At 48.5% G+C, this 18271-nt stretch overlaps 1 protein-coding gene across 1 annotated transcript in view; it reads left to right on the top strand.

The window, feature by feature from the left end:
* The first annotated feature begins 332 nt into the window (after window positions 1-332).
* The window catches only part of Clmp (CXADR like membrane protein), a 100807-nt gene continuing 82868 nt past the window's right edge, over window positions 333-18271 (top strand). Inside the window, exon 1 of the mRNA XM_021172772.2 lies at window positions 333-730. Within this exon, the coding sequence (XP_021028431.1) occupies window positions 706-730 (25 nt within the window). The 5' untranslated portion in view covers window positions 333-705. The remainder of the gene's footprint in view (window positions 731-18271) is intronic.

An 18271-nucleotide genomic window follows, 5' to 3' on the forward strand; every position in this document is an offset into this window, starting at 1 on the left:
GAGAGAGAGAGAGAGAGAGAGAGAGAGAGAGAGAGAGAGAGAGGCATAAAGCATTGTGAGAGACAAAAAATATACAAAAGAGCAGAGAGATTAGAGAGATCAAGGAGAAAAAAGACAGAATTGAAAAGGCCGCATCCACCGGTTCTTGGCCGAAGTGCTGCGGATTCTCTCCTGCACCGCATCAGTTGGCACCGAGCACCCCCCTCGATCACCCCGGGCCGCGGCCCTCCCTCCCGGGTGGGAGGTAAAGCAGCCCCAGCAGCTAACCCCAAACGCAGAGAGGGAGGGCGGGAGCGAAGAGAAGGGAGGGCGAGGGGAGGGATGGAGGGAGGGGCTGCGGTAGGAGGCAGCCGTGTGGTTCCAGCTCATTTTTTTTTTCCTCTTTCTCCAGTCGGTTTTCTTTCCAAACAGGGAAAAGTGTTCCACGAAGAGGTAGCTCCTTGCCGCCTCGCCTTCTCCTCCCTAACCCTGGGCCCGGCCCCCGTCCCGGCGCTAGCTGGTGGAGCCAGGGCTAGAAGCCCTCGGTGCCCCCGGAGCGCAGCGCGCAGGGGACCCGGGCGCGGGGCCAGCGCCCGCACATGGCTGCAGCCCCCCGCGCGCACCCCGAGGCGCCGCGCCCTGCTCACAGAAGGTCCGTCGGCTGGGCTCGGTCGCCCTGCAGCCAGGCTGCGCTGAGCCGGGAAGTGCCCGTGTCCGGGGATCGGGATGTCCCTCTTCTTCCTCTGGCTAGGTGAGTGCCTTGGGGAGGGCGGGAGTTTGGATGGCCCTGGGGAAACGCCACCCTGCGTTTGGGTGGAGACCCGCCCTCAGCACCGTGGTCCCCGCAGTCTCGGAGTGCGGCATCCACTCGGTCCCTGCCTCCGCGCCACCGAGGGGCGCATCTGGCAGCGGAGGACCGCCCAGTCGGCCATCGAAATGTCTCACACATCTGGGCCCTCCAGCCAGCTACGGGGTGGGGGCGTTTCCTGGTGGAGTTTGGCGGAGAACCGTTTGGTGTAGAGGGTACTTTTCAGCGCGTGGTTTGGTTTCAGGAGTACCAGGGGAAAGTGGAGAACTGGGGAGGGAAGGTTCATCCAGGGTTTTCTGTGCCAGGTTTTGAGGGTGGGGGGAGCTTTTTGTTTCAAACAGGCGCCTCTGAGCGCTCAGATTAGAAACAGATGTGTTGAAGGGGGAGAGGGAGGGAGAGGGAGGAGAGAAGGAAGAAGAAAAGGGTAGAGGGAAACAGGGCAGGGTGAAAGGAGCACCAAAAAGCCAGGTGACCCCAGAAGATGCAGGCTGAACGCGACCCGGGGAAGGAGAGAAAGAAAGAGCCAGAGAAGCAGAGTGAACGGAGGACAGGAATGTGAAGATAAGCCTGAGAGAAGGGAGCCTGGAGTCCTTGAAACCAATGCAGCAAAGGAGGCAACAGAGGGAAAAGCATACTCTGCCCCCCCTGAACCTGGCTCCGGGGCAGAAAGAGCCCTTCTGGGTGGTCCTCATTTAGGACCAGGCGGGTCTCCTGAGGCTGGGATAGAGGTGTGGAGGGGTGTCCTAAGACACAGGCTGGCTGACATTCCTGGGCTGGACCTGGCAGCTTTGTGGGCCAGGGCACAGAAGGGGTACATGGAAAGAGCTGGAGGAGGTTTGTGAACCTGTGAGGGACCAGGCCCTTGGAAGGCAGCAGGACAACTGAACAAAGTCCAAGTGTGTGTGTGAAGAAGCAGGGCTTTTGTCCACCTGGAGTCAAACCCCAAAGTTAGCGGGCATTCAGAGTAAGGTAGGCGTGGTGGCCCCCTGAGGCTGGCAGAGAAGTAAAGGATCTGAACTGACTGGCCAGGTGACTCTGGGCAGCTCCCTATGTAGGGCTTTGTTTGCTTAGCTCCCCCCCCCCAAAAAAAAATGAGACCGTTTTTCCGGTGTTTCCAGGCCTGAGAGCCAGTATCTCCATGAATTAGATAGAGGCTGGAACCCAGAAAAACCAGCAGAAGTGAAGGAGAATTGAAAAGCCACTTGGCATAGTGACTACAGCTTGTAGACAGTCACTGAAAACTTACACATTGGTTGGCATGCCCGTGTGCCGCCCCCAGACTGGTAGCTGCTAAGGCATAGAAAGAGAGAGACAGCTACAGCCCAAGGAAAGAAGGGGAGGGGCTCTTTTCCAAGCTCTTTGAGATATTGGCCAATTGTTGCAGCACAACTGGCATAGCTAGATGGCACCTTTGTCAGCCTCCCAGAGGCACCTCTAAGCTACCAATACTCAGATGTGCAGTAGAATCAAACTCAGAACTACCTTATTGGAGCCAACTAGCCTCTGAGTCCTTTTTATACTGAGTACTTTCATGTGAATGAGTTTATTAACGCCTCTGCTCTTCGAGTCAGCCCTACTGGATACCCGGTAGGCCTAAACTCATATTGCACATGAAGAGAGCAAGGTGTACAGAAGTCAGGTAACTCCAACAAAGCCACAAGCTCACGATGAACAGATGTGGGATTTGAAGGTAGACTGCGCATGGTGTGCCATGAAAAATGAACAGTGACTTTGGTTCAAGTGGTTGGAGTCAGCTGGTAGGTAGGCCTGGATGTGACCCTTGATGGCAGCCATTCTCTGGGTTTATGAGAAAGGGTCTGACTGAGGCGGAGATCAGAGGACATACTTATTCACTGTTTCTTCTTTATTTGCTTTTTAATTCCACTTTTAGATGTACTTACTTTACATGTGTGAGTGTTTTGCCTGCTTGTGTATATGTGTACCGTGTATGTGCCTGGAGCTCCCGGAGGCTAAGGAGGGCAACAGATCCTCCGAAGATGGAGTTATGGGTGGTTTGTAGTTTGGAGGTATGGATGGGTGCAGGGAACCGAGCCCAGTCCTCGGCAAAGAGCAACAAGTGAGCTATCTCTCCAGCCCTTCTTTCTTCTTCATTAAGTGCTCGATAGGTGTAATCACTTCCTTGATAAGGAAAGTAAGCGGCTGAGTTAATTCCCCACATGCTTGCTTTGTTGGGCATTCTCACGAAGTAAAGACTGGGAGGAGAGAAAGAATGACTGGCCGTGAATTCTCCCTCCACACCTCTTAAGCTCTTGCCTCAGCTGGCTATTAGCAGATTCAAGTTTGTGATGTCCTGGGTCTAAGTTGCTTCAACTATTCAAGTCAGAGGCAGGCATCAAAAAGGAGCAATTTTCAGAACCCCCCCCCCCCCACACACACACACACTGCAAATGACAGTTTGCCTTGGATCAGGAGCACACAAGGAAAGCAGCCATGCTGGCTGGATCAACTTCTCTTTGCAGAATGGCTTTGAGCATTGGTGTATTGAAGACCCTTCAGCAACATCAAATTAAAATCTGGATTTGCCTAAAAAAACAAACAAACAAACAAACAAAAAAACAGAAATAAAGCAAAAACAAAAAGCTAGCAACAAAACAAACCAACAAGACCAACCCTTTCTCACTCCACTTGTCCTTTAAAGGGGTAATTTTTCATATTGTTTCCCCTCATGAGTGGCTGCAGTAGAGCCTCATTTTGTAGAGAATGCACAGTATAACCGAGAGCTGGGGGGCTGGAAGAGTTTAATCATCTGTGCAAAGGTGGGCCATTGGGCTTCTTGCTTTTTTTATATATATAATCTGCCAGAGAGTGAGGCCCAGTGCCTTGCTTCTTTACTGTGAATGAATGAACAGGTAGTGACCCCTAAGGGACAGAGAGAGGCCCTGGCCCCTCTTGATACTGTCCTGAGCCATCATTTGCTATCTAGTTCTGGTTTTGTTTGTTTGTTTGATTGGTTGGTTGGTTGGTTGGTTGGTTGGTTGGTTGGTTGGTTGGTTAGTTGGTTAGTTGGTTAGTTGGTTGGTTGGTTGGTTGGTTGGTTCCTCCCCCACACCCCCGCCCGGCTGGAGGGGGAGTTATTTGTTTCTTTGGTTGTTGTTGTTTTTCTTGATTATCTTTCCTGGCTTTCTTGCAATAGTTGTCGTGTTTGTGTCTTTCATGGCCCACACCTTCCATGCTACACTCTGCTGTCTTGTCTGTACCTGATAGGAAGCCAAGAGCCTGGGTTGGAAAGCGGCAAGCTCTCTGGGTTCTGGCTCCACCTCTGGCTCCACCGCTCTTGTTTGTAAAAAAGCAGGTCAGGTAGAAGATCTTGAATTCTTCTTCTTTTTTTTTTTTTTTTTTTAATTCTATGACATTTTGTTCCTCCAAAGTCTTTAACAGTTCTTGTTATTTTTTTGTCACTTTAAAAAAAAATTTAGGTTAGCTTGTAAAAGGCCATTGTGCCCCCCGACCCCCTGCCTCTGTGTGTGTGTGTGTGTCTGTGTGTCTGTGTGTGTGTGTGTGTTTTGCTGGGAAGTGAACCTAGTATATGCTAGGTATGCTTTCTTCCTACCTAGCTACATCCCTAGCCCAGTATCCATTGCTTTTGATACTGAGCATAAACACTTCACTCAGAGGACAGGGCAGGAGCTGAGTTCCCCAGCAATGAGCACGAGGAAAGTTTGCACACAGATTTGAGCAGGACCACAGGTCTTTCCCTCGTCTTCCCACATTAGTGATGATGCTCACAGTAGCAGTGTGATCCCAGTGGACTCACGTCTTGTCCTAACTTATTTATGTCTTATGCTCAGCTGTGCGACACATGATTGAGTTTCATCAAAGTACCTAATGATGGTGAACTATTGAACAAATGGTTTGAAACATAGACCCAAAGATTCGGCACAACTGGGGGGGGGGGTCTAAACTACTACACAAACTTAAAAACTTGACCTCAGACCCCTTCCGAGAATCTAATGGAAACCAGTTCTCAGAGGAAGACACAAGCATAAGATTTTCCATTGATCTCTAGGGTTTTGTTGACTTCCTGGTAGCCTTCCTTGGAATACAAATTCACCCTTCATCTAAAGCTACCTCTTCTTTTATGATGAAGAAGGGACCAAAGTTCAGAGAGACTTGGCTAAGGCTACCCAACTAGTCTAGTCCCCAGATTCCATGATGTGTCCCGCCACACATCCGTGAGATGGAGAATGTGTTCCCTGCCCTTTTGTCTTGCGCAGCTAAGCTGCAGGATCATAGCTGGCCTTCCAGTGTTTCAGTTAGATGAGCTAAATGCTGAGTAATTGGCACGCTCTTTCATGTTGAGAAACGGCTTGGAAAATAGGGCAGATGTCGAAACATTTCAATTCAGCCATCATAACTGGAAATCTTGGAAATTTTCTGAAGTGTCATGTTGGATGTGTTCAGAAAAGGGAGAATTAATACCCGAAGTTCCAAACATGTGGCTGTGTGCACACAAAGAACAGAATGGCACACCAGAGGCTCCCTTCTGACTTAACTTTGCTCTATTGTTCCAGGCTTGCTACACCCCATACCCCACAAGAATGTTTGACTAAGTCCCCTCTAAGTTTTCTTGCAGGGCTATTTCCTACTATTCTCTGAAAAGGATGTGGTCTTACCACTCTGCTCGCTTGGTTTTTGTTCTTGTTTTGTTTCAGGTACTGCCCACTTGGAGCAATTGATGGCAGATGATTATAAACCCATAAGGGTCAACTAAGTACTATGAACAAAGTGGTCCGTGTCTTTCATCTTACAGTTGTCCTGTGTGAGCCAGGGAACCCTTTTCAAGGTCAGACTAATGTCCAGGTCCTTGTACTTGGATAGTTCATAACTGGAGTTATAGCAAAGTTACCTTCAAAACAACCCCCAAAAAGGGACACCCAGGGAAGACCAATTTTGAGGATTTGATGGACATAGTGAGGATACTGAGTTCACAGGACAACCCACGGGAACTAGTTTTCTCCTTCGACCACATGAGTTCCGGAGACTGAACTCAGGTCATTCGGCTTGTCTGGTAGCAAGTTTCTTTACCCCTAGCTGTCCTGTTAACTTCCTCACCACCATCCCCTTTGTTGCTTTACTTTATCCATAATTTACACATAATAAAGTGAACCCATTAAGGCATACAGCTCCTTGGCTTCCTTGCATAGATCAGAATTCGAGTTTGTGTTTTCAAATTTAATCCTGTATTGTTCGCCTACTTATATTTCACTGAGAGAGGATTCCGTGAGTCAGAACAGTAGGGAGAAATTCTCAACAGTTTTGGTGTGGGTTTCTGTGAGAGAAACTTACTCTGTAGCCCAGTCTGGCCTCAGACTTCCATTGCAGCAACACTGTTGTTCAAGCATCTTAAGTGCTGGGATACAGGTGTGAGCCAACACCCTTGGTTCCATTTTTTTTTTTTTTTTTTTTTTGAGACAGGGTTTCTCTGTATAGCCCTGGCTGTCCTGGAGCTCATTCTGTAGACCAGGCTGGCCTCGAACTCAGAAATCCACCTGCCTCTGCCTCCCGATTGCTGGGATTAAAGGCGTGCGCCACCACGCCCGGCTCCTTGGTTCCATTTTTAACATCTGTACAAGGCTTGAGAGTTTACGAAGTATTTGAAAAAAGCAGGAAATAGCAATTAATGGGTTGGTTCGGGAGAAGAGCTGGCATGAAATTCTTTTTTAGAAATTAGTTTGATAGAAGAGAGGGTCTCCCAACTACAAGAGCCAGAATCAGGCTGCCAGGTGAGAAATTGTTAGAGGCAAGAAGATGTGACTTAAAGGAGAAGAGAGACTTCCTTTTACAACTTAGAGTGGACAACCTCCAATAGAGAAGTAGCTTAATATAAAAGAAAACTAGGCATCAGTGATGAGGGGAAGCCCAGAGGAGAAATGCCCCCTACCAGCGGCTGGCAGGAAACTTCGTACCACATCATTTAGTCTGGGCTAGCCTACATGACAAGGATCAGGAGCCAGGTACTGAGTGGAACCATAAATGAAGGGTTGTTACCCCTCTTACCACCACCACCACCACCACCACCACTACCATCATCATCACCACCACCACCACCCTGCCCAGAAGCACATGGATTCTCTATCCCAAAGAGAGAGCTGCAGGGGAAATGGCCTGATTTCTTCCAGCTGTGGGATCTGGCCAAAGTGACCAGTGTGTCTTAAAGAGATAGGTTCAAGTTCTCACACGAAGTCTGTTCTCATACCTTATACCATCCTCACATTGTTCTTCCATAAAAAATGACTTATTACTCTACTTTACAAATAAATAAACCAAGCAAGGTTCTGAGAAGTAAAAATGAGCTTGCACAAATACCCCAGGAAACAGATGAGCAGAGACACTAACCTAGGACTGGGGATTCCCAAGGCTGTGAGCTTTACCAGCAGACATGGTTATTCTACAAGGCTCAGTGCTACCAAAGGAGGGGGGCAGTCTAGATGTTGGGCCACTTATCACATCCCCTTTCCCTGTCCCATTCAAATGGTTTGTTTGGATTACCAACTATTGTTTATAAATGAGTCTCTGTACACATCCTGTGTGCATCCCATGGTCAGTGCTTGCTAACTAACTGAAGGTCCCTTGCTGTCCTCAGGGTTCTTTGGTGAGATGTTGTGACCTGTTTGGGGTCAGGCACAGGAGCCTCCTGTGTTAACACAAGATCCTGTGGCTATGGATGGGAAGGTTTGGGAATCTGTGTGAATTGCTTGTGCATTGCATTTTTCTGGTTAAACCCCACTTTTAGCAGTTCTGCCTTCCTTGTATCCTAAAGAAAGAATGCAGACCTTTAACTCCTCTCAAAAAAAAAAAAAAAAAAAAAAAAGGTTTTGGTTCTCTGAACTCCAACTGTCTGGTTTTTGAAAACATAAAAGTTTATTTCCTTTGGCACCAAAATGGGGAAGAATGCTGAAATGAACCTTTATTTTGTGAGTGGCAGACGGTTGGATCAGTCTGTGTAGCCTCAGCCAAAGTCGGCCTGTGATAAGGCTGAAAACTGCTTTGTCTCAGGAGAAGGCAGGGAAGAAAGCCTGCTCCCTTTTGGGCCCCTCCTGGGAGGAGAAAATGGAACTGTTCTCCTGAGAACAGTTCCTTAGTTAGTGAAGGCTTTTCTGGTGAGGTAGCAAAGGGAGTCTGAAGAGGTCAGGTCAGGAAAGTCAAGTGAAGAGAAGGAAAAAGATGAGGATGGAGAAGTGGGGAGGCCAGAGCTTAGAAACAGTAGAGTGCAAAGCAAAGCTGACTGGTGGTGTCTGCAGAGGGGCCTCTCTGGCACTGTCTGTCCCTCAAGGATGGCTGCAGCAATTCATCAGTTTTCTCTTTTGGTGCTCACGTTCATCCAAGATCCTTCTTTATTCACATCTTCTCCCTCAAAGTTTCAGAGGTGGGTACCACCCCTGAGCTGGGATCTGAAATGCTGATAAAATGGAAGGCCAGTCTCTATCACTTAACCACTGAGCATTGAAGGAGATGGTCAGAAACAAGGGCAAGCACACACAGGAGAAAGCAAACATCAGGGATGTTAGGAGGCCCCTACGCAGTTCTCAGAAGAAATATAATTCTATCTGTGTGGGAGTCAGGGTCTCCTCTTGTGCCTGCAGGGACCTTATGAACTTCAATCTCTTACTACGCTTCCAGAGTATCAAGGTTGGTGCTAAGAAAGCAGCTGGCAGGCTGGTAGGGTGACCCATCAACATCAGAAAGGCTGGATTAATCAGTGTGTATCCTTGGCAACATGCCAGGTGCTTCCTGGAGGGACTAAACCTCCCAGCACCCTCTGTGTCCTTGCCTTCTGAAATGTATGGTGTCATTCTTCATCACAACCTGTCACCTCCATTGCCTCATCCCTCACAGGATGCTAAGAAGAGAAAGATGAAGAAGGACCGTACTAGTGGGTTGAGATGTGTTCATTAAGACGGGTGGACTCCTCGGCTGGGTTTGAAGTGGTTTTACTCTACATGGAAAACAAACAGGATTAAGCCAAGAAGGAATTTTCTGTCCTCAAAGAAATCCACTGTACAGAACAGAGCTGTAGCTCCTGACATATTCTGATTTTCTCTTCTGGGTGATGAAAGGCAGCAGGAAGAATCCAATCCCTATGAGGGAAATTGTTTTGTGACTTCATTGTTTAAATTTAGGCTTGGGTTTGAGGGGGATCGTTCAGACTTGGAGCGGGGTGCCTTCTAACCCAACCCCTGTCACTTCTCATTATTTCCAACGACAATTCCAATTATTTGCAGTCACTCTTCAAGGGACAAGCAGGGGGAAGGCACATAAGGCTTCCTTGTGGGCCAGCCATGGGACAATTGCCGTGAGAGCCAATCCTTGGGGTCCCAGACCCTGGCTTGATGCTTGGGGCTCTTGGTAAATTGGGCAAATTACTGCACCTCCCTAACCTCAGTTTTCTCATCAGCCGTTTTGTGTTGTGACAATGTCATAACAGTGTGTGTGTGTGTGTGTGTGTGTGTGTGTGTGTGTGTGTGTGTGTGTGTTCTAAAGCTAAATGAAGTAATGCATTTCAAGTTTTAGCTCCCTGCCTGCTACATAGTCAGCAGTTAAACGAATGTCAGTTGTCATTATCATGACTGTCTTTGCGCAGGGATCGTCGGCACATGGGGTATTTGGTGGGCAGCCTGCTTGAAGTAAGCTGACACCATGCCATTCGAGCCCGTCTGTAGTGGCCACTGCTGGTCCTTTATCCCACTAGCAAGTCCCTAGTCCTTTGGGGGATATTATTGTCCTTTAGAGTCTCACGAGGCTCATAGCCCCATCTGTACTCCATCTGTCTGCAGTTTCTCTGGGAGAACAATTTTGTGTGTTAGGTAGCTGTGGTCAAGATGGCCTTTCTTTGGCTGCTTAGCTTACTGTCTGCAGGTCCCTGAAACAGGAACACAGCCTGAAAATCTTTTCCCGTGCCCTCTTCCGCATGCTCCCTAGTGCCTGTCTGAGTGGAATGGCTCAGCTGATTCATTTCTGTTCTCACCGTCGAGTAATGCTTTGTTTAGTAGCTACTGTCGCTAGCCACTCGTGCCAGCGCTTCATGCAGGTAGTCGGCTGCATAGCAACCTCTGAGCTGATTGTTCTTTTCTGCCCTTAGAAACTGAGGCAGGAAGTCAGGTGCTCTACACTGTACTGCCTGAGTCCACGTGGTGGACCTTTGCATTCTGTTTCGGGGTTGCTATGGAAGGACAAGAACAGAGAGGCAGGGCTGGGAAGGTGACTCTCCAAGCATGGGGCACTTAGTATGGATCCCCAGCACCCACGTCAGAGCCCAGAAGTACACTTCTATAACTGCAGTGCCGGAAAGCAGAAACAGGTGGCTGCTCACAGCTCCCCACCTATCCCAAACAAATGGTCCAATGATAGACCAATCTCAAGAAGTAGGAGGGAGAATGAGAGAGCAAAGACACCTGAGGTTAATGTCTGGCCTTCTCATATCTGTGCATGTATGCCTTCCCTCATACACACAGAGATGGGAGGGGAAGAGAGAGAGGGGTGTGGAAGGAGAGATGGGGGAGGGGAAAGAGGGTGGGAGGGAGGAGAATGAAGAGGCAGCTTGGGTAGCCTGTGCTACACGACTGGCAATTCTATCTCAGTTTAAACATCATACATCGCACTTGTATGAATAAGATGGCTAACATCTGACTAGGAGATCTGCTCTTAGGATCATTGTATCATCCATCGTCTCTTTCCTTACACAACGCACAGCTGACTAACACAGAGACAGGGCAGTCTGGGGTCTGGCCTCCCACAAACCTGAAATTCCTTTGTTCTCAGCTGGTCATGTACTCACCAAAATTAGACTCCAATGAGCCCAACAGTCAGATCCAAGACGCGCTGAATTAGATTTCCTTTTTTAAGGTTGGGAGGAGACAGGAAAACCGCAAGGTGAGAAGAAAAACCTGCTTTTTTTCCCCATTGACCCAAGGAACAAAGTGTGATTTTTCCTCCCTACAAAAGACAACAAGGCTGGTGTCCCAGATTCCTACAGGCCTTGAATTCCCACTCTGCACCCTTTCTGGAGCCAGGCTGCTGGAGTCTGGGTTGTTCTCTGAGGCCCAGTCTCCATCTGCCTTCCTCTGGGAGGCGAGTTCTATCTTCCATCCTTCAGCCAACAGCCAGGGGCAGCAGGCTTTGCCCTGCTTCCCAGAAACCAGGCCACAGCACCACAGCCACCTTTCTGCTCCACCACCTCGAATACCCTGTTCCCAGAGCTCTGAAATTCCCTTGGCCCCGAAGAATCCAAGTCCTCTGAACACACTGCCACAGTAGCTTTGTCATCTTCTTGTCCCTCTCTCTTCAGGCCCCAAATGATCTGCTCTTGGAGGAGGGACAAAGAGTGGGAGGAGAGATCTGTGAAGTTCACCTACTTTGTACCTACAATCCTGAAGCAGCTCCCTGCAGGGGACCTACCCCTTAAGGGTCCTAAGTTCATCATGTGACTTTGTCTTGGGTCCTACACGTTGCTCATAGGGACCTCCACCTTGATGCCCTTCTAGCCTCTTTTTTTTTAATAATTTTTTATTACGTATTTTCCCCATTTTCATTTCCAATGCTATCCCAAAAGTCCCCCATATCCTCCCCACCACTTCCCTACCCACCCATTCCCTTTTTTTGGCCCCTGGCGTTCCCCTGTACTGGGGCATATAAAGTTTGCATGTCCAATGGGCCTCTCTTTCCAGTGATGGCCGACTAGGCCATCTTTTGTTACATATGCAGCTAGAGTCAAGAGGTCTGGGGTACTGGTTAGTTCATAATGTTGCACCTACAGGGTTGCAGATCTCTTTAGCTCCTTGGATACTTTCTCTAGCTCCTCCATTGGGGGCCCTGTGATCCATCCAATAGCTAGCTGACTGTGAGCATCCACTTCTGTGTCTGCTAGGCCCCGGCCTAGTCTCACAAGAGACAGCTATATCAGGGTCCTTTCAGCAAATGCTTGCTAGTGTATGCAATGGTGTCATCGTTTGGAGGCTAATTATGGGATGGATCCCTGGATATTCTAGCCTCTTTACCATATACCCGGACGCCCCAAGCGGAGAGCTCTGTGCCCTAGAAGTATCTCATTCATCCCTTCCCAGTACTTTGCATTACATTGTAGTAGCTTCCAGGCTCTTTCCTCTGTAGTCATGTGGGTCACTGGCTCCTGTTAGAGACTTGGGGATGCGTGGAGCCGAAATGAAGAAACACATTAATGAATGGGGAAGAACAAGCTTAGGAAAGGCAAGATGTTCCCTCTCCCAAGAGTCTCTTTGTCATCAGAAAGGCCCCAGAGAGGAAAGGATAATGAAGATGCTGAACAAAGATGGGAAGTACATCTGTAGGGAGAGGTGCTCCTCTGGCCAGTCTTGAAGGCCTCACAGTCTTCAGAGCATCCTGAATAGCACTGACTCCAGAAGGGATGGGCTGGAGGTTACAGTGAGGCGGGTGTAAGAGAGGGGAGGCTGGCTATCATAGTCTTTTCTTGCCGCTTGACTCCAGAGCCAGGAGCAGTTCAGCCCTTCCAAGTGGTTTATTTCCATTTAATAACTTTCAGGACATGTGGCTTCTCCTCCCAACGGTATCTATAGTGAACAAGGCCAACCCAGCAGTGCTGATTCGATCCTGTTTTGTCCATTTTAGATGTTGAACAAAGGTCCTGTAGGCCAAGTGGCCAAAGGGTAGATCATAAGCACCTAGCCAGTTCCCTAGTGTGTAGAACTTAGGGCCCTCTTCCTCCTCTGCCTCCCCAACCCTGTCCCCCTCTGCTCTTCATTCTCTGTGTGTGTGTCTGTCCGTCTGACTGTCTGTACATGCACGTGCTCACACATATGTCCATGCCCATGCATGCACATTATGTCTGTGTGTGCATATGTGTGTTAGGAGGTATGTGTGTGCTCCTATTCATCATATATGGCAGCCAGAAGTTGATGCTGGGATGCCTTCCCCTCTCACTCTCCACCTCATTTTTGATGACAAGACCTTCCCCAAATGTGAAGCTATTTGGGGCTAGGCAGACCCCCTCCCTCAAGACCACCCATCTCCATCCTCAGCACTGGGATTACAGGTGCCTGTGGCAACACCCAGATTTCACCTGCGTGTTAGGAATCCAAACTCCGATCCCCATGCTTTCCCAGCAAGTACTTTGTTCAGTTAGCTATTTTCCCAGTCCCTTCCTCTCCTGCTTTGGTGGGTCCTTCCTCACTTGTCACTAATCCTCCCAGGGTTTCACTGAAGCAGAGCAAGAAGAGACACTAGTCAGGTAGTCATCCCCAAAAGCTGGATGGGGCTTTAAGAACGTGCTCATTCCCTCATTTGCTCTTGTGATTCTCGTGAAAACACCTTGAGGTACGTAGTGTCAGCATTCATTGCTGGTAGAGGCTGGACCATGACAGCTGACAGCAGATGAGCAGTGTGTACAGCAGGCTTAGGGATGGGAAAATAAGCCCCACAGGAGCCATGCTTGGGAAGTAGTGGACCCTAGTCACTATTAATTAATAGAGTCACGAGGCTCTGAAAGAACTGCCCAAGCCTACACATGTTCCTGTTTACAGCATGTCTGGCTCCATTAGAACAAGAAACAAGCTATCAAGGAGGAGCCAGCCTGTTCTCCCCCCCCCCCCGGGTGATTACCTGACATGGGTATAAACAGAGCTGAAGAATTGGGCTCTAGGTGAAGGGCTTTAATAATGTCTCTGGGTTCTGACCAAACATGGTCAAGCTTTCCACAGGGATAGCAAGTGCCCTCTTATGCTCATCTCAAAAGAAACAAAACCACTTATGTATTTACTGTGTGTATATGCTATGGGGCACACTAGAGAGAGCAATATGAGGTCAGAGGACATCCTGTAGGACTGCGTTCTCTCCTCCTTCTACCCTGTGGGTCCGGGGTATCAAACACATGTCTTCAGTCAGGCCTTATAGCAAGCACCTTTACCTACTGAGCCCTCTCTCCGACTCTTGTTCATCTTTCCTTTTTCTTTGCTCCCAAACAATCAGATGTTAGCCTAACAGACACCAAACAAAGGTGGGGGAAGACATTTGTATTTCTGGTACTGCAGAGCTGGCTTAAACTAAAACAAGCGACAACCCACACGTGTCAACCTTCTCTCTGATTCCAAGTCACATGCTCAGTGGGCAGCTAGAAAGGAGGACAACTCGGGTGGGGACAGGGGAATGACTGGCAGGCTCCAAGATAGATGTGTTTATCATGTAGTCAGAGCTGTTTGAGACCAAGCTGATCTTTGCAGTGCTCTGAGTCCTACCCTGGCACCAAGACATCAAGCTGTCACCTCTTCCGTAGGAGGGAGAACATCTCTGACCTCACTTTGGTTTTCTTGACAACTTTCTTCCTGTGTACTTTTTGTCTTTGGCTGGAGGTGGAACTTCTGAGAGGAGATGTTTTCCAATCAAGGAGCAACTCCCTGAGTTTGGTTCCGTGGGTGGATATAGAACCACACATGACTCACGACTCTTCTCATTTCAGTGGGGTCAGGGGACCAGGTTGACAGAGGAGAAAGAAAATGGCGACGGGGCTACAATGTTTGCAGCAGGCAAGGTGGGGGAACAGGAGTTCTACAAAAGGATGGTTGGGAAGATGGAAGATTCTTGGCTAGCAGAGCAACAAGGATATGTAGTGGAGGAAGCGCAGTCGCACAAGAGCACTGCACCAAGGCCGGGTGCAGGGTGGGGGTGGTGAGGGTGGCAGGGTACAGGGTGGAGCTTGGAGCCTCAGAGAGCCTGGAGCAGAGGGTGGAGGGGAGGACACGTGGGAGGTGGAGGCTGTTGTGACATCTTGGTCTGTCTCCCTCTGGAAATAATACATATTTGTAGTTCACAGGCTTGGGGGGCACCTCAGCCAGTGTAGGGAACATCAGTAGACTGTGGTATAGATGTGGTTTCTCCACAAAGTTTCGGGTGCTAAATGCTTGGTCCCTTGCGTGGTGATTTTCAGAGGTGATGAGACTTTTAATGGCTGCTGTCCTTGAAAGGAAAGGAGGGAGGGAGGGAAGGAGAGATGGGGAAGGAGAGGGAGTTACTGAGGGACCCTGGATAATTCCTGCAATTATGAGTGACCCTGCTTCCTCCATCACGAAGTGTTCTCTCTTGCGTTTCTTTCCTTCCACGTTACATCCTGCCATGAGACCATAACTAGAAAACCTGCTCAACCTTAGATTTCCAGGATATTCACTTATTAATAAACATCTTTTGTTTATACATTAGCCAGCATTACTATTTAGTTATGGCAATGGAAACTGACAGAGCCAGAGGGGATTCTCATTCTGGGTGTCTGTGACCATTCTGGAGGGACAAAGACTGGAAGTGAGAATTTCTGGGTTCCTTTCCACACTGCAGCTGCAGAGCCCTGGAGTGTTCTTTTACAGGAAAGCCAAAGACCAATGGCTTCTCCTGGCTTTTCCACTCCAGACGAGAGCCAAGGCGTTTGCAGATGACGTTTGAGCCATGGCCCCTGTTGCCTAAACTCCGGTAGCACCCCAGCCTCTGTTCTGCCTTTGCTCTCTGAGACTTCCCTTCACTGAGAATAGAGTCTAGCCATCTCCCAGGTTCCCCATCCTGGGCCGTCCAAGCCTGCTAAGACCTCTGCCCCCAATGATGCCACAGTGGCTTCTGCCTCAGGGTCTCTGCTCCAGTTCCCTTTCCAAGAGTCTTCTTTGCCCAGATGATTTCGAGATTGGCCCTCTGCCTTTCAGGTTTGAGGGCGCATATTGCCTCACCGAGACCTTTCCTGAACTCCCTCTGCAGTCTAACCAGAATGCCTGCTTGCTTAGACATCACTGTCACTTTACCTGGCTATACTTTGTCCCTGACATCGTCAACACTCTTGAATATCTTTTCTCACGTCCATCCAAGTATGCCTTAGCCCATTCAGAAAACTGTAACAAACTGTCCTAGATTGGTAGCCTATAAACAACAAAAATGTATCTCTATATCTTTTACAGGCTGAGAAATTCAAGATCTAGTTACAAACAGATTCGGTGTCTGGTGAGGACCGTCTTGTGGGTTGCTAAAAGCTGTTTTCTCTTGCATCCGCACTGCACCCCTCAGGACCTTAGTATCTTCCAAATGTCTTGCAGAGACACACAGAGCTGAGATTGCAACATGGAAACTCCATTGGGGAGGGAGAACCCACAAACATCTGTCTGTAGTGAGGCACATTTGTCTAGTGTCTGTTTCTACCACAGCCTGGACTTCATCTTTTCCTCTCTACCCCCCTGAGCTGAGAGCAGTGTCTGACAGAAATTCTCCATGTATCTTGGTAGGCACACTTGTGCTCCTGTCTGCAGGGCTCATACCAATGGGGTTCAGAACTGAAACATCATTAGCTAAGCCTTCAAGGCTCTCAATGTATCATCTAACGGGATGCTCACAGCACACCTATATCAAGTAGATACCATTGGGATCCCATCTGATGGGTGAAGGGTTAGTCCTTGAGAAGCTATAGAGCAAGTGAGCTACAGTGTGAGGACAGGAATCCAGGCTGTCTGTGTGTCTGTCTGTCTCACTGATGCATGTCAAATGTAGCCTTGCTGAAAACTTTTCCAACTTTCAGGGACTTGGTCCTCTGCTCTCCATTCGAGCACACAGAGAAACCCTCTCAACAGTCCTTCTTAAGACAGCTCTCAGCATGAGGACTGACTTTCTTCTCAGAGTATGGGGATCTCCCTTCCTGCCACTGACCAAGGCTGCAGAGATTTACCACCTTGCAAGAGAAGAGAGCTTTTAAACATTCATCTATGACAGACCCTATGCCTGCTGGGTTCATATGCATGTCACCTCAAGTAAAACAACATCTCCCTGAAGTATGTGGTGCCCATGGACCTTTAACAGCTATGGAGACTGAGGCACAGAGTACACTGGGTGACGTGCGCAGTGAGCCAGGCTAGGAAGCTTCTGAAGCCGTGTCCTTCACACTGGCCTCACATCCTTCTACCCAAAAACCTTTTAAGGTTTTTGTTTTGTTTTGCTTGTTTTTTGGGACAGGGTCTCACTCTGTATTTCTGGCTGTCCTGGAACTCACTGTGTAATACAGCAGGACTTTCTGGCCCTGCCAGCAGTTAAATGACACAGAGACTTATTAATATTTATTATAGCTTAGGTCTTTAGCTGGGTAGACTCTCGTTAGTTCAATCTAAGTTGACTTGACTATTCTAGCCTTCCGTCCCAGCACATGGATTTCCTCTTTACCTCTCTGTCAGTCCCGGTTTCTCTCCATGACGTGCTGGTGAGCCCTACTTCTGTTTTCCTCTCCAGAGACCGTTTCTCTGCCTAAAAGTTCCTCCCTCCACATCCTGCCTAGCTATTTGCCATCATATCTTTATTAAGAAAACCGGCAAGTGAGGAAGGTAATTGTTGGCAAAATATGAAGCCAGTGAGTGACAGGCCTCAGAATAACAATACCAAGATTTGGCTAGTACTCAGCTCCCTGCCAAGATAACAATCAACAATCGAATAAGCAGAGACAACCTTCATTTAATGTACCCGGACACATCAAGGCCTCCAGAAGATACCCAGTGGTCTATTGTGTCATTTGTCCTAGCAAGATGTGGACAAATGTCTGCTTATCTGAGATATGGCCCCAGTGACAGACCAAAGAAAAGATTCCACTCAAGTCTAGCTTTGTGAACGAATGACATTATTGTACTTACTTATAGGAGTTTGGGTGGAAGGCTACAATACAGGAAAGTAGATGAGTCCCAAACAGATGAGTCACTGATCAGCATAGTCCACCCCCCTACCCCCAGCATAGATGAGGACCCTTTAAAATGGCAAAGACGGAGTCTCCATTTCAGTTCACACTCTACCTGGGACAGAATTGCATGCAGTTCCGTGGAGGAGGACTGGCTGGAGTCTTAGATGAAACCTGCTATTCTCCCCTTCCTCCTTCTCCAAGGGAATATTTGTAGGCTAAATCTTATGTGGGCCTCCTGAGTTTGATGAAGACGGCCACAGATGTGTTATATGTGCAACAGACAGCATTCCACAACATGGGGATATAGGGTGGGTTTGCGCTTCCCACCCTATCCTATGCCCATTCCCCTCACTTCAAACCCCAAATACAAGTTACACCAAAAGAAGAGGAAAACACCCTACAACATTGATAATTTCAATGGACGACTCTGAATTCAAAACTCAGGCTTGCTCTAAGATAGCCTAAGTGGCGAGATGCGATCTTTACCCTTGGGGTTCCCTCACTGCCCTGCCAAAAGCAGGCATTTCAGAAGTAGCTATTCGCTCAAGCTTTTTTTTTCACCTGCTGGGCAGGGAGCTCTCCGAGGGTGAGGGTTGCTGATCTCATTCCGCTCTGCATCCCCAAAGTGTCTGATACTCAGTGCTCAGTGTACATGGAACAAGTGAATGGCCCAAGCCCAGTGTCCTCAGCTTCAAGGAAGGGCTTGACCTTAGAGTCTCATAAACTTGCCACAAGCAGCTATATGACACACAACAGTGATTCTCGTGTGTGTGTGTGTGTGTGTGTGTGTGTGT

This window comes from Mus caroli, chromosome 9 (genome assembly GCF_900094665.2).
Source record: "Mus caroli chromosome 9, CAROLI_EIJ_v1.1, whole genome shotgun sequence".
NCBI classification, from domain to species: Eukaryota; Metazoa; Chordata; class Mammalia; order Rodentia; family Muridae; genus Mus; species Mus caroli.